The sequence below is a fragment of the Miscanthus floridulus genome, chromosome 10 (genome assembly GCF_019320115.1).
Source record: "Miscanthus floridulus cultivar M001 chromosome 10, ASM1932011v1, whole genome shotgun sequence".
NCBI classification, from domain to species: Eukaryota; Viridiplantae; Streptophyta; class Magnoliopsida; order Poales; family Poaceae; genus Miscanthus; species Miscanthus floridulus.
The window spans coordinates 110,880,949-110,904,777 of NC_089589.1; the positions used below are offsets into that span (position 1 = coordinate 110,880,949).

General features: G+C 46.7%; 1 protein-coding gene across 1 annotated transcript; it reads left to right on the top strand.

Moving 5' to 3' along the window:
• Positions 1 to 5,852: 5,852 nt before the first annotated feature.
• On the top strand, positions 5,853 to 6,840 carry LOC136489288 (protein COP1 SUPPRESSOR 2-like). The gene is made up of 3 exons (XM_066485972.1): positions 5,853 to 5,947; positions 6,040 to 6,113; positions 6,606 to 6,840. Exons 1-3 carry the CDS (start codon positions 5,876 to 5,878, stop codon positions 6,838 to 6,840), a joined length of 381 nt encoding a protein of 126 aa, XP_066342069.1. The 5' UTR covers positions 5,853 to 5,875.
• The last annotated feature ends 16,989 nt before the right edge of the window (positions 6,841 to 23,829 follow it).

Sequence of the window (23,829 nt, forward strand, 5' to 3'; positions counted from 1 at the left end):
TTGTAAATTTAAATTTTTTTTGCGGGAAAATGATTTGTAGGGGCGGTTGGTACTGTAGCCGCCCCTACAAATCGATTTGTAGGGGCGGCTACAGTACCAACCGCCCCTGCAAATCGATTTGTAGGAGCGGCTACAGTACCAACCGCCCCTACAAATCGATTTATAGGGGCGGTCTGGGAACCGCCCCTACAAATACATGATTTGTAGAGACCCTTGCGTAGGAGCGGTTGGGCAAACCGCCCCTACAGAGCCTCTGGAGCCACCCCTAAAAATCACATTCTACGTAGTGCCATTAGAAGCCTGTAGTAGTTGTATTGTTGACCCATGTAGCTCCTGTGACACATGAGGAGTTGTAGATAGTATATTAGTATCACCATGGAGTTTAGGAGGGTGGGAGTTGTAGTTACTATATTAGTATCACTACTAGAGAACAGATATTAGAACGATGTCCCAATTTGGCATTAGCCTCGTCATTTTTTGCACCCGGGACTAGAGAGGCATTTAGTCCCAGTTGATGTTTCCAACCGAGACTAAAGGTCCCTGCCCAACGGCTAAGCCGGGACTAAAAGTCCTCCAACCTTTAGTCCCGATTGGTAATACCAACACAGACTAAAGGTAGACCCTTTAGTCCCGGTTGGTAACACCAACCGGGACTAAAGGTCTCCGGATGGGTTAGTTCAAAAGGAAAGCATCACATCCATTGTTAGATGTGTTGTGTAGGTGGGGTGGTAAGCTACGCGCGAGGCAGTGCATGAGGTCTTGGGTTCGAATCTCACGGGGCGCAGCGGTGGGAGGCATTATGTTTTTGTTTGGGTTCGAATCTCACGGAGCGCAGCGGTGGGAGGCATTATGTTTTTGTAAAGCTGAGAGGATCTTTAGTCCCGGTTGTGGCAAACCGGGACTAAAGAACAACACCTTTAGCCCTTGATTGCTAGTCCCGGTTGAGAAACCGGGAGTAGAGCTAGTTCCCAACCGGGACTAGATCTCATTTCTGTAGTAGTGTATCGCCATGGAGTTTAGGAGGGTGAGCGCTAGCTTACAACACCTCTAGATTAACCCTTTTAAACCAAGTGTCCTTGTCATTCCAAACATATACAACACCTCCGGATTAACCCTTTTAAACCAAGAGAGGACAAAAGTATAAGAGAGGTGCTACGCGTATGCTGGCACGTTCCACATGTGGAGCTGGTCCTTATCACTACCAAAATGGTGTTCTCCTAGTGTTTTTAATTAGTTATAAAAACTACCACTAGTCATAGCACTACGGGAATCCTCGCTTGGAGGCATTTAGTAGGCAAAGTTTATACTAAGTTTTGAATGCTAAAACACTAGGACACTACTACACAAACGTTTATGGAGGCGGGCGTTTTTGATTTTCCGCGGCGGGCAAAGCCGTCCGCCGCGGCCTAGAGGCCACGGTAAATCGTGGCTTAACCGCGGCGGGCGGCTTTGCCCGCCGCGGTTAACCGATTTACCACGGCGGGCGATGTAACGTGCCCGCTGCGGTAAACATACTTTTACCACGGCGGTCACGTTGAACCGCCCGCCGCGGTAAATTATTTTACCACGGCGGACACAGTACAGAGCCCGCCGCGGTTATGTTCGTTAGCCGTGGCGGGCATTATCATTTGCCCGCCTCGGTAAATTTTTCCCTGAATTAAAAAAAATACAGCAGCCATATAATTAAATTCAAATTCAAATTCAAATTCAAATCACATCCAGATTTCACAAATTAAACTTAAAAAGTATGCAGGCATTACACATGAGATAATATACATATATATACATTCACTTAGTCGTTCTTGTCATTGTTAATTCATTACATTTACATATTGAAGTCGTTATACATGCCCTAAGGTGTAATCTTGCGGACGCATCATCGTGGGCCATTTCCTCAGCCTCTCGTACTCCGGTAAAATCGCTAGCTGGCTGTTTTCATTGAAGAACGTGCTCCCTTCAAGCACGCATTTGTCTAAGACAAACTTACATATGTCCGCCTTTGTCTGCTTGAAGGAGTGTTGGGTGCTCTGCACGTCTCTCCACCAGTTCAATCCATTCTTGAGCACCCTCCAACTGCTGCTATACTGCTTGCACTCCCTCAGGTACTCACAGACGTAGAAGCCACAGGTTTGTGATCCTACCGGTTGTTTGGCACACTGCATGATCGATACACAAGCATTAGAATACAGGCATTAGAACGCTTATGAACAGAACGCACAATTAAACCTTTCAAATACTTACCGGAAAGTTGCGTCTGATTTTGATGCGGTTCTTATGCTTAGCCTTAAAATTCTCTGTTCTTCGATCATAGCATTCAGGATCCTTCACGTACTCCTTATAAGCGCTATATGAAATGTACTAGTATTAGGCAGGGCATTAGAACGCATATGAGAAGACAGTTCAGTCACTTACACTCTGAGGCAATCTTCAAAGGCCTTGTACCCTTTTAAGTTTGGCATTCTCAACGAATCAAATACGCAGGCCCTGCCATCCTGAGGGTAGATGATAAATGCAACCCAGTGACCCTCGAGGCCTTGGCTGCGCCATTGAAACAAAATACAGGTTACAATGAGAAATAATAATACTAGCTAGCTACCCACTTATCTCTACAGGCATGTCTTCGACTTACCCAAAGTGGTAGGCAGCTACGATACACCCATTTCTCCTGATCTTCTTCATTGCTCCTAGTATGTACCTTGAAATGTTCAACTTCTCATTGTCCATCAGTTTCTTCCTGTGCGCCTCTCTCTGTCGCTTGGTCAAGTCTTTCATGGTTGGATGATTGTCATCTAGGTGGTAACCAATGATGACTCTTTGAGCAATATGCATTGGAGATAGATAGATAACATCAAGTTTTAGTTCCTTGGATATATAGGCCATCAACCTGCAAGGACAAGCCATCGTGGCATATATAAGTAGTCTTGACCGATTCAAAGGCAGGTGATATGTGAAACTCGCAATTCATCACTTACATAGAGAACAAGGTGACTTGGGCGATGTCAAGGTCTTGTTCCCGTAGTAGTCTGTACATGTCGTGGAAGTCCACGGGGAGTTCTACATCGTTGCCGGGCAAGTGGAAGTACTCCGCCACAACCTTGACTAGAAAACCACGTAGGCCAGCTTTTGCCGCTTCCATGTACCAGAGATGAAACCTCCTTGTCTCCCACCTTTCCTCGTCGACGAGCTGGGCCTTGGTTATCATGAACTTCCCATGCTCGTAATGGCCGGGGCAATCATCCGATTCAGGAAATAGATGGAAAGGTGATCTTGGCCTGGGATAGAAATGTTAGTACCATATTATGGCAAAGAAAAGTTATTAGCAAATTATGCTCGCCGCTACCATACCTTTCGAACTCAAGTGAGTATGTGAGATGCCCTTGGTCGCCTTTAGTCTTCGCCGGCGGTGGAGGACAGTGGCTTGTGCTCGTAATGGCAGCAGGCGGTGTCTTTGCCCCCGGTTCCTCCGTGCCTCCCGGTCCTTTGCTTGTGCCCTTAGACGGACTATCGGGAGGTGCGGGTGGACTTGTTGTTGGAGTAGGAGAACGAGGGTGAGGGCTTGTGCCTCGGGGTGACTTCCTTCCCTTGTCATCCCCGCCATTGCCTTCGTCATCGCCGTCGCCGTGATCCGGATCATCGGGGGGACAAGATCCGGCAACGGATGGTTGTGATGCTGGTGTCGCCATCGGCGTAGAAGTCGGCGTCGAGAGAATGATCTCTATGTCGTCCTTGTTCCACAGGACTTCGGAACCAATGGCAGCTCCAAGGATCGTTACCCCTTGTGCAGTTGGATATTCCATTTCAAATTCTTCATATTGGGTCGCATACCATGTAAGTATCACGGCAGCATAGTTGGCAGGGATCTGGTCTTGGTTGAAATCTTTGATATCTTCTTTGGGGTGCATGTAACCCTCACCCACGGTCAACTTTTTCGCCCTGCCGAACGGGATGTTGAGGTTGACGCGCATGGGTTGCCGGATGTCGTCGACGGGGTGCCTTGGGCGATCCTCGATCATCGGCAGTGGCTGCCCTTGTGTCTGCCCTTGTGGAACTTGTGGCACGGCCACGCCTGCCTGGCGAAGCATCTGTGACCTCATCGACACCATATCTGGGTCATTGCTCGTGAAGGCTTCTTTTATGGACCGACTGATCATTTCGGCCACGCCTTGGTCATAGCCCTTCTGAAAGATGCCCTCCTTGTACCTCTGCCTTGACCGGTATGTGGCAGCGTCGGATTGCCATGACTCCACTGAGTTCCAGCTCATCTTCGACGACATGCCACGGACGCGGCCACGGTGCTCGGGGGTTCCCAGCGCTAGGGTCAGCAAGTCCTGGCCCCTGCGAACCTCGAAGCTGTCCTTGGATTTAGCGGCCTGGATGAGAGCCCTCTCCACCTCCTCGAACTTCGGCTCATTGAACTTGCTCGCGCCCTCCTTGAGCTTCTTCGGCTTGCGGGCATAAATGAAGTCCTTAGCCCTCAAGTCTAGACCGTCGTACAGATCGGGAAGCCCGGCGGCAGCTCTAGCCCTTTCTTCCTCCCGCCACTGGGGCCTCTTACCAGCAAACCCAGTCATGCCCAAGTGGTGGGGGTGCAGGTTCTTCTTCGCGAGTGCGCTGAACTTGGCGCTCTTTGCCTTTGCTTCTTCTGTTGTTCTTTGTTTGCAGAACTCTTCCCAGTGATGTTCCTTTACCATAGTGTATTTGACACAGGGTGACTTGCCTAGCTTCAGGTAGTACCTGGTCAGCATGGACTTGAAGTTTCTAAAGGCTCTTCCTGCCACGTGCATGACCCACTCCCTGCACTTGTCTAGATCGGCGTCCTCGGGATAATGGAAGCTCCTCGTCACCTCACCCCAGATATGTGTCTTGTAGTCGACCGGGACATTGTTCCACTCCGCCCAAGTGATCTCCACCTTGTCCTTGACTATACATGCCACCTGGTTGCTGAACTTGGCAAGGACCGTGGGTGGCGACAACGGGTTTCCCTCTGGTCCCACCTCATGGATCACATGGACTTCGCCGTGGATTTCCCTCCGGTGCCTCCCGTGTTCCCCCCTTCTCAGCTTTGTCCTCTGACCACTAGACTTACCTGAAGTGGTTGGAGATGGAGCGGGGGGTTCTTTGTCACTGACTTCTTCCTCCTCGAAATTCAATTCTCGAGGCACCACCGGCATCTGTTCAGGGTTTGGAGACCGCGCACTTTCAACTTCGTCGTCCCTCGGTTGGTAGGTCGGATCATCATCGTCCTCTGTACGACGTTTCTTTGTTGGCCTAGGGGTCACGGACACTTGGCTCTCGAGGCTAGTTGATGATGATGCACTAGGGGTAGGGTCGCGCCATTCGCTTATCGGTTCCTCCGCCATTGGAAAGCTACAATGAATACATATTTCAGTTGTATAGACACAGTTATAGAGTAGTAAAGTAGTAGTAGTTGGCTCAGATTTGCCCCATTGTCATCACATCGCTTTTAAACTGGTTGCTTGTATCTGGTATACAAGCCATCCTAGTTTAGCGGGGGCACTCGATCATCATCGCCGCTGCCTCAGCATAAAAGGGTTCACATCATTGCATATGCCACTGCCTCAGCAATAAGTTTAAAAGTTCATCATTGCATATGCCAAAAAAGGAAGCAGCCCCATTAAATAAAAACCTTTCACAAATCAAAAACAGGAGCAGCAGTAGTAGAATAGTAGTATAGGAGGGAGTAGAGGAGTAGAGGAGGGAGTAGTAGTAGGCAGTAGTAGTATACTAGTAGTAGTATACTACTAGAAAGTAGTAGGCAGTAGTAGTAGTATACTAGTAGTAGTACAGGAGGAAGTAGAGGTAGGCAGTAGTAGTAGTATACTACTAGACCGAGCTGGCGAAGAAGAGGGGTAAGATGGTTGATGTGGGACACAAGGAAGAGATGGACCATGTGGACGAGCTCTACACCGTGCCAGACCACCTCAAGGTTTGCTTGTGGCTCAACCGAGTTCCTCAACCTGAGAATTGCACGTTGTTCTGTGGACTGCAATGATGGTACCGTTGTATTGTTCCTTGCAGGTGAAGAAGAAGAACTCAGAGGAGAGCTCGACACAATGGACCACTGGCATTGCTGAAGTTCAGCTGCCCATTGAGTGCGTTACCCAACATTTTTTTTCTCTATTGCACTATTTGTTTTTGTTTGACAAAAGTCTGGTCCACACTTAACATTGTCTTTGATAATTTGGCTAGAAATCCTTACATATTGGAGCTAACAATTTCTTGAGAATATTGTGTGAAGAAGGAAACTAGCTAATGGTCTAGTTTATGATTAAGTGGACATACATTGATTGGTAGACACAGAACTTGATCTCAGTATGTATTCACTCACCATTAATTTATTGTGACTAAACTATACAACAATGATATGTTCAAATTAGGACTCCATTACAAAGATATGTCATGCATCACCACAGTTCTATGAGCATCATGGACCCAACAATGTAACCTAGGCAGAGCTTCTCTGTTTTTTCTAATATTTTTATCTGTGTTGTAGTTTAAATTTTATTCTAGTAATAGACTTTCTTTTCAAAGGTAGATGCACAATTACATGCAATTCCATGTTATCATTTTTTTTATTTCCACAGGTACAAATTAAGAAATATCGAAGAAACTGAGGCAGCTAAAAAGGTGCTGCAAGAGAAAAGGCTTGCGAGTAAACCAAAATCAGATTCAAACATTCCTTCAAGTTACAGTGCTGATTATTTCCACCGTGGTAAAGAATATGATGAGAAACTGCGAAGAGGTTTGTTACATGCCCCTTTTCAAGATTATTTTGATGAGAAACTGGAGGGAACCCTACTGATAAATCATATGATTTGATGTGGGAAATAAAAAATAAAAATGTAAGGCCAGAAATAAAAAAGGAGACAAGACGTATACAACTGGACCAGATATAGCAATTGACATAGGTACTCTACAGTTTCTTCTGATATTGATATGTATTAGGATAATCTTGTTAGGTAGAACTGCCTTTAGAGTTTTCAGGGCTTGACAGTTGGCTAGCTGCTTTTCTTTCTATCTAGGTTGCAAATAGAAACACTCATGCATTTTCAATTACACAACAAATGTGTGGGAAGCAATATCGTATTTGTATAGTACTTGCATAACATAGTGTCATAGTTTGTGTAAACCAAACTTGATTTACCAATTAAAATTTTCGGTGGACGCGCGACGCCCCAGTATGAACGGAGGGAAAGGGGAAATGGGTAAGCAAACGCAGCGGCGACGGGGGTAGAGGGTAACTCACCGGCGTGTTGGTGCCGGCCGCCTGGAGAGCAGGTGCTAGGGTTCCGGTGACGGGGCGCCGGAGGAGCACGGGGGCGGGGCGCGGGCAAGGGAGAGGAGGACGGGGGCGCGGACCGGGCACGGGGAGGAGAACGGGGGCGGGGGTCGGTGCGCGGAGGAGCTCAATCGGCGGTGGAGCCCAGCGGCGGCGGCGGCGGCGTGAGATTTTGGCAGCCCTTCGGGGTAAAACTGAACCGCACGAAAGACCGCCGAGATGTTGAGGGTGGGGATGCCTTATATAGGTTGCGATTAACCGCGGCGGGCAACGTTACAGACCGCCGCGGGAAATGTTTACCGCGGCGGTCTGTTAAGTTGCCCGCCGCGGTTAATCTATTAACCACGGCGGGCGCTGTTATATGCCCGCCGCGGTTAATCTATTAACCGCGGCGGGCGCTGTTATATGCCCGCCGCGGTAAAGATCATCAGTTCAGAATTCATTACCTATTTTAAGTCTCATGAAGATGAAACTAGTCTATACTAACATAATTCATTAGCTAATTCATTAGTTGTATTCATTAGTCTATACTTTTGAGGTCCCTTGGCTTTTTATTACTTGACTTTTGTAGCACACTTAAGAATTTTATCCTCTTTTATAGAGTATGCATATAGAGTATCTGGGATTGTTACATATAGAGTCTCTAGGATACATTATTATATATATGTCTCTGGGATACGTATAGAGTCCACTACATTATTACATATATATATATATATGTCTCTGGGATACATTAATCATTTTGGTGCAGGTGCTTTCACCGTCCTCTTCTCACCATCGGGGCGGGCCCACGGCATCATCCTGGACTTGTTGAATCGGTCCTCGACGGCCTTGATCTTCTTTGGGTGATCGGTAAAAAGCTCGAGCTCTGCGTAGTTGTTGTATTGTTCGGGACTCTGCACCCCATCAGCTCCCACAATCCGCTGCTTTCCGGACACAACCACATGCCTTTTTGGGTCCTCTGCATATATATAGTAGGCCACTTGTGCGACATTGGTTGCTAGTACCCACGGGTCATCTTTGTAGCCGATACTTTTGAGGTCCACGGTGGTTAGCCCATAACTGTCCACTGCAACCGCATTCGGTTTGACCCACTGGCAATGGAAGACGGTTATGCGTAGGTTCTGGCCGTAGTCAAGTTCCCATATTTCTTCAACTTGCCCATAGTATTGCCTCCTCTGGCCCGTGTACTCTTCTTCGCCCTCGTATCGAACACCGCAGTTCTGTGCCGAGCTCTTCTTGTCCTTGTCTTTCGTGTGGAACCTGTAGCCCTGGACGTCATACCCTTGCCACGTGGTGATTTGGCTGGATGGGCCTAACACAAGCCTCTTAACGGTCTCCGTATCTTCATCAGGGCATCCTTCAAGGGGTATGTGTTGCTCTTTGAGCCAGTCTACGAAATTGCTCTTGTGATGGTTCTGGACCCATGCCTCCGTGCGTTGTCCATCATTAGCGGCGCGGATCTCTTCCAGGTTCTTTTCAATATATTTCTCCATGCTCACTAACTGATGAAGGATGCTGTAATGAGCTTCTTGCACCATTCGGTTTGGCACATCGGTGCGCACTTTTCGGCCTGTGCACCCCATTCCTGAGGTTTTGCCTTCGTGGTGATGGACAGGCAACCCAATCACCCTCCCATCTCTTATGTACCTCATACACCAGTTCACGGCCTCCTCCGTTGTGTATGCCTCGATCATAGAGCCCTCCGGGTAAGCGCGGTTATGGACGTATCTGTTGAGGGTGGACATGAACCGCTCGTACGTCCACATCTGGTGTAGGTACACGGGGCCTAGTTGATGGATCTGATCGACCATATGCATCATTAGGTGTGGCATAATATCAAAGTAAGATGGTGGAAAGCACATCTCGAGCTGGCAAAGGGTCTCCGCGATGAACTCCTTCAGGGCAGGCAGCTCAGCCTTATCAATGACCTTCTGAGTGATGCGATTAAAGAAGTATGACATCCGTGTGATGACCATCTTCACGTACTCTGGACGGATAGCCCTAATCGCAATTGGTAGGAACACCGTCAGCATGACGTGGCAGTCGTGTGAGTTGTAGCCGGTCATTATGAGGTCTTTCATGGAGACCAGGCTCTTGATGTTGGAAGAGAAACCAGTCGGCACCTTGATACCCCTAAGCAACTTAAGAAAAGCCGTCCTCTCGTCTTGCGTTAGGTTGCAGGCCGCACCCGGGATATCGACTTTACCATTCTGAGGCGGTCCCGGGTGAAGGTCCGGCCTGATGCCCAGATTGACAAGATCCGTCCGTGACTTAATACCATCCTTTGTCTTGCCCTTGATGTCCAGCAGGACACCGATCGTGCTTTCGAAGACATTTTTCTCCAGGTGCATGCAGTCGATGGCATGGGGTGTATTCAGTGTTTTCCAATACGACAGGTACTTGAAGAAAATTGACATCTTCTTGAAAGGAACGGCGGCGGGGACTTCCTCCGTCTGGTCCCGCTTTCGCTTCCTTGTCTGCTTGGGCCCCTCTTAGGCGGCTTCTTCTTCTTTCCAAACTCCACCTGATCCATGTCCTTGACCATCTCATACACCTTTGTTCCCCAACTAGTCTGCGTCATTTGATCACGCTGCGGCTCGTCTTGATTGTCAAAGTATTTGTTCATAATACTTCTTCTATACCTATGATTTTTGGTGAGGAACCGTCTGTGCCTCGTGTACACCATCTTATTGGATCCCTTAAGGTAAGTGTAGCAGGTCTCGTCGATACAAATTACGCAGCCGGTCTTCCCTTTGATCTGCCCCGATAGTGAGAAGAGACCGGGGTAATCGGTGATGGTGACAAAGATGATTGCTTTTAGTGTGAACTTCTCCTTGCGGGATGCATCCACCATCTGGACCCCAACATCAAATAGTATCTTCATTTCCTCCATGAACGGCTCTAGGAACACATCTATATCGTTGCCGGGCTGCTTCGGTCCGGAGATAAGCATGGTCAGCATAAGGTACCTACGCTTCTGACATAGATGGGGAGGTAGGTTGTACATGGTGAGCACGACGGGCCAAGTGCTGTGCGAGCTGCTAAGCTCACCGAACGGGTTCATCCCGTCAGTACTTAGCGCGAACCTAACATGCCTGGGCTCCTTGCCAAACTCCGGGTAGGCCTCGTCGAAATCCTTCCACTGCTTGCCATCGGATGGGTGCCGTAGCTTGCCATCGTCGTTCAGGCGGTCAGCAGATGCATGCCAGGACATGAGCTTGGCATCGTCCGGGTTCCCGAATATTGCACGCAAGGCGATCGGTCACGGGCAGGTACCACACCGACAGTGCTGGACTTTTCCTGTGCGTGTAACCCTCTTCTTCATCGTCCTGCTGAGCCGAGATCTGTTTGGCCACACTGCTCTTCTTTGCCCCCTTCTTGTTCTTCTTCCGACCACCCCGCAAGTCTCCCTCGTCTTCTGCATCCACGCGACAACCAGCATTTTTCTTGTACCGACTAAAGCCACAGTGCGGACAACTCGTCAAATTCTCATACTCATTGCCCCGATACAGGATGCAGTGGTTAGGGCATGCATCAAACTTTCTAAGCTTCATCGCCACTGGCCGGATCAGCTTCTTGGCCCGATAAGTATTGGCGGGCACCTTGTTAGCCGTTGGGTACGTGGTGGCAAGGTAGCTTAACAACTCATTGAAGCTAGTGTCAGACCAACCATGACGAGCCTTCAACATCAACATATGGAGGTTAAAACGGAGCGCCGTGCAGTCCTTTGGACAATCGCCGCCGTCCTTATAGAGAGGATCAACTGCCGCCTGTTTCAACTCTCTGAAATTCTCCAACCACTTTGGGCAACCCAACACAACGTCGTCTTCATCGAAGTGTTTGACTAGATCTTCAACAAGCTGCACATCCTCGGGTTGGCTCACAGTATCCTGACCATCACCACCGTCGCCGGCTTCGTCGGCCATGTCTTGCATTAGATCATCCACCGTGATGTAATCACGACAACTGTTGTCACTGTCGGCTGGCGCAGCTGCTGCGGAAGGATCTGTATTCACCGGTGGTGCTGTCGTCAGTCGGCGTCGAAGAGGTAACTCCAGATGCAGCGCCACTCGCACCAACTCTTTCGCCGTGAAATGTCCAGACTGTGTAGCCCTCGATGAAACCATACATGATCAAATGAGTTTGCACCTCGCTGTCTCGGTGGGCTTTCAGGTTCTTGCAACGAGAACATGGACATATGGTTGTCATCCGCTTCAGTCTCTCACGGTGAGCTTTACCAGCCGCAATAAACTTCCTTAATTCAAAGAGGTACCGCGGATCATTCACTCTATCGATCCGGTACATCCATTCCGATCTATCCATCATATCTGCGAACATTATCCATCACAATCAACATTAAATAAAGAAGAATTAGGAGAAATTGATGATTTTTACGTCCAAAATCATGAAAAAGAGAGGAAATGACGATGTGAAAGATGAAGCATGCATCTATGATGAATCTAAATTTAAAGAAATACATGACATCATTTTTTCCATTAAAATTGATCTAGATCTAGATCTAGATCTAAAGAGAACTCTAGGTGATGGAAATAGAGAGAGAGGATGGAAGGAGAGAGGGAGAGCCTTTATGAACCTCTTATGATGTCCTCCTCCCTCAAATCCAAGCCCTTCAACTCAAATCAAAAGTTTCCTCAAATTTTAGGGCAAAGCCTCCCCCCATGAGTTTTGAGAGAGGAAGACCCGTGGAGAAGAAGGAGGGTCTGTGCTCTGTATTTGTACAGGCTTTACCGTGGCGGGCAACATAAATCGCCCGCCTCGGTAAATCAAGTCTTTACCGCGGCAGGCAGTTTAAAGAGCCCGCCATGGTAAACCGTATTAACCGCGGCGGGCGATTCATACCGCCCGCCGCGGTAAATAACTATTTCCTGCGGCAGGCAGGTAAGGTTGCCCGCCGCGGTAAACCAATTTCCCGCAGCGGGCGCCCCAGTGGCCGGCCCCGCTGGCCGGCCACCGGTTAACCGTGGCGGGCAAAAAAGGTGCCCGCCACGGAGCGTATTTTGGCCACGCTGCGCAAATTGATTCCTGTAGTAGTGTTGCCGAGTGTCCCCACCTTTGCCGTGGGCAAGATTTTGGGCACTCGGCAAACATGGTGTTTGCCGAGTGTCCCAAAGACGACACTCGGCAAAACCAAAACTCACGGCATAACAATTTACGCCGAGTGCTGACACTCGGCAAACAACAGACACACGGCAACTTCATGTCCGGGGTAACACCGTCGACCTCCGTTATCATTTTGCCGAGTGCCACCCGTTAACACACGGCAAACCAACCTATATGCCGAGTGTCAAAGTACAACACTCGGCAAATCCTACTATATGCCGAGTGTCAGCATATGACACTCGGCAAACAATTTTTTTTTTGATTTTGCCTCCCAAACTTTTTGTACTGTTGTCTTACAATACCTGTTGCTCTGTGTTGAAGTTTTGTACATTTCTGAGTTATTTTACTATATTTCGTCAATTTATTTTAGTCAAATGAATTTTCGGTAATTTTTTTGATTTGAACTGCAAGTGCTTCGAATATCCGAAAAAAGTGAATAAAAAAAATGATATTCTTGTCACTGAGTCTGTTTTGAGACCGTATCCAGGGCCAGACTAGAAATTTCGAACATTGTGTTCGCGAAACATGAGCAGAAACGCGTGGCGGAAAAGTCTGAAAATTCTATAAAAAGCAAACGAAGTCTGAAAATCACGAAATTCGTCGAGTTGTCATGATATCATACTTGGAGGCTATGATAAAAAATTGAGAGTGTTTCGGCGAAGTTGACACGTACGCAGCTTACAAATCGGATCATCTCCGAAGAAGTTTCTGAGATTTGAGAAAGATCCAGTAAGATGAGGAGACAATTTGAATGTCGATTTGGAGTTTCACTTCAAAAATTTTTGTATATACAATAGAGAACAAATATTGCTTCTTGTAAATTTTTGGCAATTTTTTGGAGCCATTTCATAATTTTAATTCTTTCGTCGCAATTATTGAATTTTAGATGCGTGATATACAAACACATGAAATAATAGTCCAATTTTTGTACAAGCTTGAAATTCACATTTGTGAGTGCACCTAACAAAGTGTAATGCAAGTTCATTTCATGAAATTAGTGAAACATGAAATAGAGGAAGGTAATTAAGTAGAGGAAAGAAAAGGGCAGCATGAAATATAGAAATAAGTTTGCCGAGTGCTGCATAGGTGGCACTCGGCAAAAATGTAATAATTTTTTTTAAAATTTCTGGTTAAGGGAGAACAGGGATTTTTTAAAATAGGGAAAATAGGTGGGCACTTTTTTTAAAAAAATGTTTGCCAAGTGCCCAATCGTCACGGCACTCGGCAACTAGGCGTTTAGGGTTTTTTAAGTAGTTTACCGAGTGCGCCATCGGCTGACACTCGGCAAACTGATGGGATTTTTTTAAAAAAACGCCGAGTGTCATATCGGGCCGACACTCGGCAAACAGGCCGCAAAATATCTAGGCCGCTGGCCGGCTCTGGCCATTTCTCCATTCTATCCCCTCGCGCCGCCGTTGAGCTCCCCCCCCCCCCACGCGCCCTCCTCCCTGCCCACTCCATCGTGCTCCCCACGCCCGCCGCCGTCGAGCTCCCTCCCCACGCGCCGCCGACCGCACACCCTCCACCGCAACCCCTTCGCCGCCCCCCTCCCTTCCCACTCCACGGCCCCCTCCCTCCCCACCCCGCCCGCCTCCGCCGTCGACCTCCACCCCGCCCGGCCGGTCTGCCACAGCCACCGGCTGGCCCACGCCCCTGTCCCCGCCGCGAAACCGAGCGCGAGCACGACCCCACCCGCCTGCCCCTAGCGAGTCCCTGCGCCACCTCGGTGCCCGCCCGCAGGGAGCCCCTTGCTCGACGCCACTCCGACGACCTCCTGGGCGGCTTCTACAGCGCGGCCGCCTCTCCGACGACAGCTGTTCTACGGCGACCTAGGTAACTCAAAGTCGCCCTGCTCGGTTGCTTCCGATTTGGGACTCGTTTCAGTTTTGATTTCGGTTTCAGAAGTGGCAAATTTTGATTTCGATTAGATAAGTGCATAGGGAATAATACGCGATGCATGCATTCATATGCATCTGTTGCTGATAAAGCTGATAAAGCAAGCAGCAGCAGGATTGGGAGGAGGGGAGGGGAGGGGTCAATCAACACAGCCATCTGACCCTAGCTATAATTTTGTTGTTGATTTGAAGAACACATTGTTCCTAGTCTTAAAATGTTTATGTGCTGGAGTATTTGGATGCCAAATTCATTTTCCAACAAATCCCACAAAGTAGCTGCAAAGGAAAATTACTGTCGTTGGGTGGAGCATTAGTCCAGATTAGTTCAGCCTTATTTAGCCTACCAGCAGTATTCTCTGCATTTGCTTGCCAACCCTTGTTCTAAATTGCATGGTGATTACTATGCAATATATAGATACTCTGCCATCTGGACTGGATGTGGTAGCAAATAAGAACTGGTTTTAGTTTTTATTTTGTCAAGCTGAACATCTGTGCATGCCTTACTGAAAATCTGATTTCCTGGCATTATCCTCATGTCTTTGCCAATTTCCATTTCGTGCACTGGGCAAGCTAAAAAAATATTTTCTTCTTGGAAAATTTCTAGATTACATTCAGTATTGTGTTGAGAACTTTCACGATCATGTGTACTGCTAGCTTCTTCATTTGAGATAGTAAATAGCTCGTCAGGCGTGCTTCTTGTTTGATTCAAATAGCTATCGTCCCTAATGTCCATATTGGTGGAACAAGCATAAGTTTCCTCACACATGCTTCTTTTGCTACTCTGAGAAGTCCCAATCTTTTCAGTTAGCATAGAGTATATATTTCCACAGTGCAAATAATGTGCACCTCCAACCTTATTTGCGGACATATGCCTCCATGTGGATGATGCACCAATAACGCTATTGAATGGTGTCAGCATCAACATCTTCTTTACCGAAATAAGATCCTCATAAATTTTTTTAGGTGTAGACAAACAGTTTTGAGATCTCAGACCACTTGAGCTTTCCACATAGCAAGGTGTCAGTATATTTCCTTGTTGATCCCTGCTAAAGCACACATGGTCTTCCCTACTCGAAGTCCCATGAATCTCAGATCTTTGAGTTGTGCCAGATGATTCAGGCTGGCCAACAAGATTCCAGATTCCAGCCAATGCAGATACAAACTGGGGAGTGGTCAATCTTCTGCAAGCATATGTTCTGCAAGATTGAGAACTTTGGCTTGATTGATGATTGGCATCTCGCTCCTTAGTAATCAAAGCATCTGGCTCAAATAAGTGGTGCTCATCTAATGAAAACCTGTGGTAATTGATTGTTGACTTTGCCGCTTTTGAAGCTTGGCATGTCGAGTTCATCTTTTACTAGATTGCAAGGTAGTAATAAGTATATAAAAAAAAGTCCAACTAATCGGCTGCTTGAGATCTGCAGGAAGCAATAATGAACAGAGTATTTAGCTCACTGAAGTAATTCTCTAGAAGCTGAGTCATTTCAGTGGCTACCAAACAGAGAATATAGCTAGCACGTAGTATCCGACAGTAGCACCCTACCCTAGTAAGACCGAATCTCATGAGCATCAGCAATCTACAAAAACAGCCGAGCAAGCAGAAGCAATCCAGTTGCTGGAATAGGATGACCAGGATCTGAAGGCTCAGATAAATAGAGAAAAATTCACGGAAAGTCCGAATGCCAGCTACTCTGCTATACGGGGCATTTCTCCGAACACCGCGTGTGCGCGAGACGAAGAGCAAGCTCCCAGTCCCTGAGCGCCTCATCCCCCAGCATACGCGAGCTAACAAATGAAATTGAGACATGAGACCGATTCAGTTTGCTTGCTTCCGGTAGCAGATTATTTTCTGAAGCCTGCCCTTGTACACCTCACCCTACCACATCCAGTCTGTCACATCAGCTTAGATTGGGGTAGCAGATTATATTGGTACATAGCCCCTCTGTCAAACAATTTGCTAAAATCTATTGCTCACAGGTCACATCAGCTTAGTCTCACAGAAATAATATTTTTCAGAGTACAGAAACCGATCTGCCAGTAGTTTAGTAGAAATTTAGACTCCCTATGTATAGGCCTAGGCGAGAACTAAAAAAACTCACATCACATCAGGAGGCTGAAAAGTCCAGATCATGGTTTTTGGAGTAGGCCTTGAAACGTAGAGATGCTTTTAGGTCCTGTTTTTGGGAACCTAGCTAGCTAGCTTCTATTCGATGAAAAGTTCAGATCTTGTTTCTTTTTACTTTGTTTATGGTGATATAAAGGTAATTACTTACTCGTGTGAAATGACTTATTCTTTTAGGGAGGACTGAGGCTTCTGGCTGTTTGTTGGTGTTCCATGGACCTTGTAGCGGTTGAGGCTTCTCCTGTTTGCGGGACAGCGAGGTGAGGCATAAAACACCCCTCTTTTCCGTATCATGCATGTTTGTAGAGCACGTAATCCGGTTAGGCGTCTCCCATTCAAAAGAGATACGGTTGGAAATATGCAGCTCTTTGCACATCGATAACCGTATCTGTTTCGAATTGTCCACGTTTTTTGGATAGCCCTAGGATGCGTAGATGGGGTTAGTCTCCGTGGTCTACTCCGTTCCGAGGCAGAGTTTCGACAGCATCTCCCTGTTGTTCTCCGGATACACAATCTTCCTACCGGGACGTGTATTTGGAGAACAGCGGGGAGGTGCTACCGAAATTCTTTCTCGGATCGGAGTAGACCATGGAGACTAACCCCAGCTACGCATCCTCGGGTGGGATTAGGACCTATCCTGACCTATTAGATGGTAGGAATATCGTGTACATGCAATTGATTGTTAATGTCTCGCTGGTATATACATACATACATACATACATACATACATACATATATATATATATATATATATATATATATATGTGTGTGTGTGTGTGTGTGTGTGTGTGTGTGTGTGTGTCAGACGATGGATGACCGTGAGTGGATGTACACGGGCCGCCCAAGTCAGCGTGCTTTGACTGATGAATGGATTGAGAAGACGGAGGCTTTCATAGATAGAGCATTTGCCCTAGTTCCAGGAGCGTCAGCCATTTGGTGTCCGTGCAGTAGATGTGCAAACAGGCGTCGCCCTCTATTAACATACTTTTGCTGCAATGTGTCTAACAATGTGTCTTTCTGCAATGACCAGACATCTTTCTTCACGAACAATGTGTCTAAACGGAAGCACTCAAGGTCCCTCTATTAACATACTAGTTGATTCTGGGAGCTGAAATACCTTTGTCAGTTCTTAGTTGGAATCTTCTCTCAAAGGTGGTTGTGTTCTTCCATCGCCATAGTCAGTGTGAGTGGTTAATGGCAATGTTACGTGTAATTCAAAAGAATCTCTTGGAATAACTGTAGATGTAATTCACAATTACTATCCACAACGTCAGTGCATGATTCTCGCTGCTCACTATGTTTGATGTAGGGTGTGGGAAGCATTTGTCTACTTATATATGCATTTGACCTCATAAACATAATTGGTGACCTTAATAAATATAACTGGTAACTAAAAAGGTGTGGTAATAAAAAGAAGAAGAGCTAACTAAAGCAAGGACCACCAGAGCTAATTAAAAGCAAGGACATCTTTCGGTGGCATAGAAGCACATGGACTATCTATAAGTAGTAGAACCTGACGGGTGCAAGGAGCTAGCGTCCTGAGCCCTCAGAATAAAATGCAAGCCAGAAAATGCTAGGGCCGCAAGTGCTGTTCATCAGGATTGGGAAACATTGGGAAGTTTCGTAACCCCTCACTTATGATTGGCGCGAAAGAAATAGATACTAGCTAGTTGCCTCTCGCGGATCACCACCCACTGTCTCATACATCACAGACTGTGGCCAATACCTAGTATGTGGCATCTAGCATGCATGGATTGCCAGGATATTGCCCCTCCCATCCTGTGGTCAATATCTATTTCGGAGTATGCTGCATGTCAATCGTCATTGCATCTCCTTCAGCAAAATGTGCCACGGTGGAAGACCCTACTATAGCGTTTCATGCTGCACAGTCCACTGCCATGTAACACTCAGGCCCCCTTTGGCACGGCTCATCCAAAACGGCTTTACCGGTGAAGCCAAAGCCGGTGAAGCCAGAAAAACTGGCTTTTCCCGGCTTCTAGTTCATTTTAACCCCGGCTTACAAAACGGCTTCACGCTACAGTGCCTCGATTTGCGTAAAATAGATGAAGCCGAAGCCGGCATAAGCCGTGCCAAAGAGGCCCTCAGTAGTATATACCGCCGGATGGCCAGGCCCCCCAGTGTCCGTCTCATTTGAAGTTGTATTGGCATGCATGTGAATACACTGTGGGTTCATGTTAGCACTGTGGGTTCATGTAAATAGCACTGTGGGTTCATTTGAAGTCGTATTGTTTCCATGTTATGCACCGTGAATGAGACTTACACGTCCATGTTAGCACTGTGGGTTCCTTAGAAAAGGAGGCACATAAATAGAGTTATCAGCATGAACTTGTTCAAATAAAGCTGACACGAGATGCCAATATTTGAACATGCATGTGGCTTTAATTGTTGCAACTTGAACTGCCAAATAAATCGAGTTATGAGCATACACTTGTGAAAGATCGATTCCCGCAGCTGCATTTTGACCTGTCGATTTTTTTCAGAATTCACCTCATGAGTTTTAATTGCTGTATGTGTCAGCCCGTAGACATCTATTGCCTATTAGGTGATGTCCAACCTATTCTTGCTGACACCAAAGCAAAATACGTTGTGCTATATGTGCTACCTCCTCAATCTTGTTCCCCAGGTTTATTATCATCATCTTAAGACAGATTGGTATGGTGTTTGCATTATTGAGCTGTCAACAAGAACTTTTGTGTAGTCAGTAATCCCATTAGGCCTGGGCAATCGGTGCTAACCGATAGTTCGGTTCGGTTTGCGGAGACTTTGGTTTTTAGAAACTAAGAGCCGATCAGTTAGTAAGCAAACAAAAACCGACAAGTTTTGTTTTGGTTTTTCCGTTGGCACAGTTTTAGCTTAACAAACTGATGCAAGGATACAAACTGTACACAGTGCACAGCATAGAGCCTGACGAGCTGGCTACTTGGGCTGCCGTCCCCTGCGCCACACCGCTGCCATCATGCCGCCCCTGTCCCGCTTCAGGCATCAATGACTAGACCATTTCTGCATCTAGAGCGGGAGTGTGTGTGTTAGAAAGAGTGGGCAGAGTCGAGGTATGCACTAGGGGCAGGAACTCCGCACGTGATAGCAGACGGAGGATGGACACCAAAGGTACGGCCATGCCACTGCAAGATCTGTAGCGCCTCAGCCATAACTGCTGCATCGCTGCCTAATCCGTCACTCGCCAGGACATAAACATGCATCGCCATGCAATTTGCCATATGCCCTAACTGAAAACGTGTGCCGCAATACGATCCGCTGTTCCCTCAGACAAAAACTTGCGGCAACAGCTGCTGCATCTATATGTCATTTGGACTCCAAAAGCTACCAGCGCCAGCATGATAAATGTGCAGCATGATGAACATCCTGATGTCTCTCAATCACAGACATTCAGTAGCATTGAACAATTGCTCCTCTAAAGCTGCAGGAACACTATGACAAACACCTGGTGAATGGTCGTGTTGGGTCTGCAGTATATTAGGATATATAATGACAAAATATGAATGTGCTCTCTCTCTCTCTCTCTCTCTCAATCTCTCTCTCTCTCTCTCTCTCTCTCCCCCCCCCCCCCCCCCCCCCCTCCTCCCAGCCCTTTCCCTCTCACAAACACAATTCTGCCAGCTCTCATAATTAAGCATAGCATGGAAATGCCGTTGCCCACTGTTCTTTTGTGCTAGCTTGTGAAATAGGGTTAATCTGGGACAAGTCAATGTTCCAGCAATATTGAAAAGGATTAACCTAATTATTGCTTGAGCTGATGTCATAGCATCATATAATTGTGTCTTACAAAATACTTGGTTGTTGTGATGTAATTAATATTAGTATTCTAAGGTCATAATGTCACACTATATATTTCCATTTTAAGAAGTGAATAAGTTAATAGTAATGGTTTACACATTTTAAAAATTTCTCACCATGTTTGATGCATTCAAGTGTCACGTACCAAAACATCATGTTACACAGCAATAAATTTTATGAAGAAAGTATTATTAGCGAAAATAGATGTAACGACCAAAATAAAAACCACACATAAATCAAGTAATTATTTATATAAAATGTCATAAAATTTTCCTTGCTTTTCTCATATTGGTGCATACATTCCTTAAGCGTATAATAAAAATACGCTAAAATGCTAAGAAAATGTGCCTACCCACATATATACAAATAAATTTTAGAAACAAGAAACTTCCATCGTTGCATGATTTTTCTTAGAGTTCAAACTGCACCATATAGCACACCCTTTCAAATAAATAAAAGAGTTAAATGCACCATAGGCCCCTGAACTTGTAAGCGTGTGTCACATAGGTCCCTGAACTTGAAAAATGCATTTCTGGCCCCCTAAACTTGTTAAGTGGTACACATAGGCTCCTGAACTTTGAAAATGCATTTATGACCCCCTAAACTTGTCAAGTGGTACACCACAGGCCCCTGAACAGTAACTTTTGCTATTTTTCCAAAACTTTTTTAGAAATCCATTTGCAACGCTCCGTATACACAGTCATATATATATATATATGGTACAGAGCAGCAGGGCATCCATCAGACGATATGATGCAGCAGGGTGAGATAGGAATGCAGTAGCCAGTAGGTTTGGCATTGAACGTGTAACTGCATGCTCGGCGTGCATGCCTTGGTACAGCGGCGCCTGACTCGCTCGCTCTCTTGTGCCTGACTGCCCCTGCCTGCTGCTGCCTCCCTCAATGGATGGAGAGACACAGGGAGAGAGAGAGACAGACAGACAGACCTGCGCGGCTGTGCCGCTGCTGCTGCCGGCGTCTGGCCGGTGCTGCTGGTGTTGTTGGCGTGAGGAAGAAGAGAACCGGTGCTGCTGCAGTGCGCGCATGGCATGGCGCATGCGACCCAGGCTGAGGCCGGCCGGCCAGGTGACCGGGTCAGGTCAGCCACGCACATGCATGCATGTCCATATAAGTCACCATGCGCACACCTACATATATGTCGTCGTAGCACGTAGTACACCGCACACACATCAGCACATGCATGCATGCATTGTACGTACCAGTGACCGACCACTCATGCCAACGCAGCAGCAGCTCCACCGACCCGGCCGGCCTCACCTACTGCATCATATCGCCTGATGGATGCCCTGCTGCTCTGTACCGTATATATATATATATGACTGTGTATACGGAGCGTTGCAAATGGATTTCTAAAAAAGTTTTGAAAAAATAGCAAAAGTTACTGGGGCCTGTGGTGTACCACTTGACAAGTTTAGGGGGCCAGAAATGCATTTTCAAAGTTCAGGGGCCTATGTGTACCACTTAACAAGTTTAGGGGGCCAGAAATGCATTTTCCAAGTTCAGGGACCTATGTGACACACGCTTACATGTTCAGGGGCCTGTGGTGCATTTAACTCTAAATAAAATGCTAGGTATACATGATATCACTGTAAATGTCTAAACCTTGCAACAATATTCCTTGGCAATTAAGTAATCTTGCTGAATTTCATAGAATTTGTTGAGAATTCAATTAGATTACAAAGCATTTTGGATGTCAGGAATGAAATCAAAATGTTAATGAAATCAGATCTCATATTTGGGCTCAATGTTCTCGGCCCATCTAAACCTAATGAGACGCATTTCTGTAAAGTACTTTCATAGGTCATGGAAGATTTTAGAGAATGTGGAAATTTGAAAATGAGATATGGTTCGCAAAACAGATTTTGGGAGAACGCATGGGTAGGCAAGCCCCTTAATTAAGGAGCAATTTTCGAACATGTATACACTACTACAGAAAGTTTGATCACTGCCCGGACTTTGACTGCCAGTTATGTGACAACCGGCGGTTATGCATTTCACCGCCCACTAACACAGATGGTCAATAACAATTTTGGGAGGCGGGCATCCTGTCCTCCTCCATACCAAAGTCTACGTTAATCACGATAACACAGGCAGTGCATGGTGGCAGCCTGGGTTAACCAATTTAAAAAATAAAATAAAAAAGCACCAAGCCCTATGCGGAACCCATTCAGGGCCCACCGTCAAGCCCAATTGAGGCCAATGTCTAGATCCACTAGCGGCAGCCACAGTGGCCATGCCCCACCATGCCCTGGTGTAACACCCTAAAATTTGCATGCTTTTAAAATTGGAGGAAATGATTTAATTATGTAATTTATGAGCATTTGATTTTAGAAAAATAATAACTTTGTGAAAATTAAAATCAAATATAGGTCTACATATATGTATGTGCATACATGCTGCTGTATATTTATTTTGTGATGCTTTGGTTTGATTGAAATTTGCAAAAGAATTTGAATTTGATTTGAAATTGGATTTGAGATTGTGTTTAAGAAAATAGAAAAGGGAATTTTATTTTCTTCTCCCTCTCTCCGATTCTGGCCCAGCTCGGCCTGGTTCTTCTTGCGCAGCCCATTTTTTTCCCACGCGGACTGCTCTTTCTCCGCAGCGGCCCAGTTGCGTGCCCGCGCCGTTCCCTTCTTCCACACTTTGTGACGCTGACGGCCGGGCCCCACATGTCAGTCGCGTCGTCTTCCTCCTCGCGCGTGACCGGGTCGGTCACGACCGCAGTCGCCACTCTGACTCCGCCGTGGTTACGCCCCGTCCTTGCCTTGCGCCTTAAGCAGCTCCTGACCATAAAAATCGGATGCCCGCATCGTGCCGCTCCCGTCCCAAGCTTCAGAGCTGCAGCTGCCCTCGCATTGCGCCGAGCCACGCTAACCCTAGCACCGCCGCCATCTCCGCCCACCTCGCCGAGCACCATGCTGCTCTCGTTCGCTTCACGCCGAGGTAAGCTACCTAGCCGAGCTCGCCCTCATCTCCTCTCTCTCCCGGTGTCTTCGGCTCGTGAATCCGTGGTCCGTAGGCCATGTTTCATACGCGCCATCCGTCTCCAGCCATGGCGCCGCCGTGGAGCTCGCCGCCGTCCTCGCCGGGCGTTTACCCTCCCCTCGGATCTGATCTGCGCTGTTCGATTCTGATCCAACAGTCCAGATCTTAAGATACCCTTTCGCTTGTCGTTTTGCAAAAAGGCCCTTATAATTATTTGGATCTCAACCCGCCTTGCTTGCATTTATTCTAAAGAGCCCCTAGGTTTCTGCATTTTCATGCCCGCAGTCCTTGGCTCGGTTTAAAATCTGATTTTATTTATTTAAATTCGGAAATTAAGTTTCATCTATTTACCGAACTGCCACTACCTTCTGTAGGCCATAAAATCTTTGTTTTAACTCCGATTTGATCCGTTCAACTTGCGTTAGGTTTGTAATTCCATAATCTACATGTTCAAACTACTGTTCGGTATGTTTTCAACTTTTAAAATTAGAGGTTAGATTTAATCTATTATTTTATTAAAGGAAATCTTGTTTAATTTGTAACTTCTTCGTTATAGCTTCGATT

Excerpts from the sequence above, each read along its gene's own strand:
- LOC136489288 (XM_066485972.1), top strand. The coding sequence starts at position 5,876 with ATGGTTGATGTGGGACACAAGGAAGAGATGGACCATGTGGACGAGCTC. Across the intron at positions 5,948-6,039 it reads CCGTGCCAGACCACCTCAAG|GTGAAGAAGAAGAACTCAGA; the intron begins GTTTGCTTGTGG and ends TGTTCCTTGCAG. Across the intron at positions 6,114-6,605 it reads GAAGTTCAGCTGCCCATTGA|GTACAAATTAAGAAATATCG; the intron begins GTGCGTTACCCA and ends TTATTTCCACAG.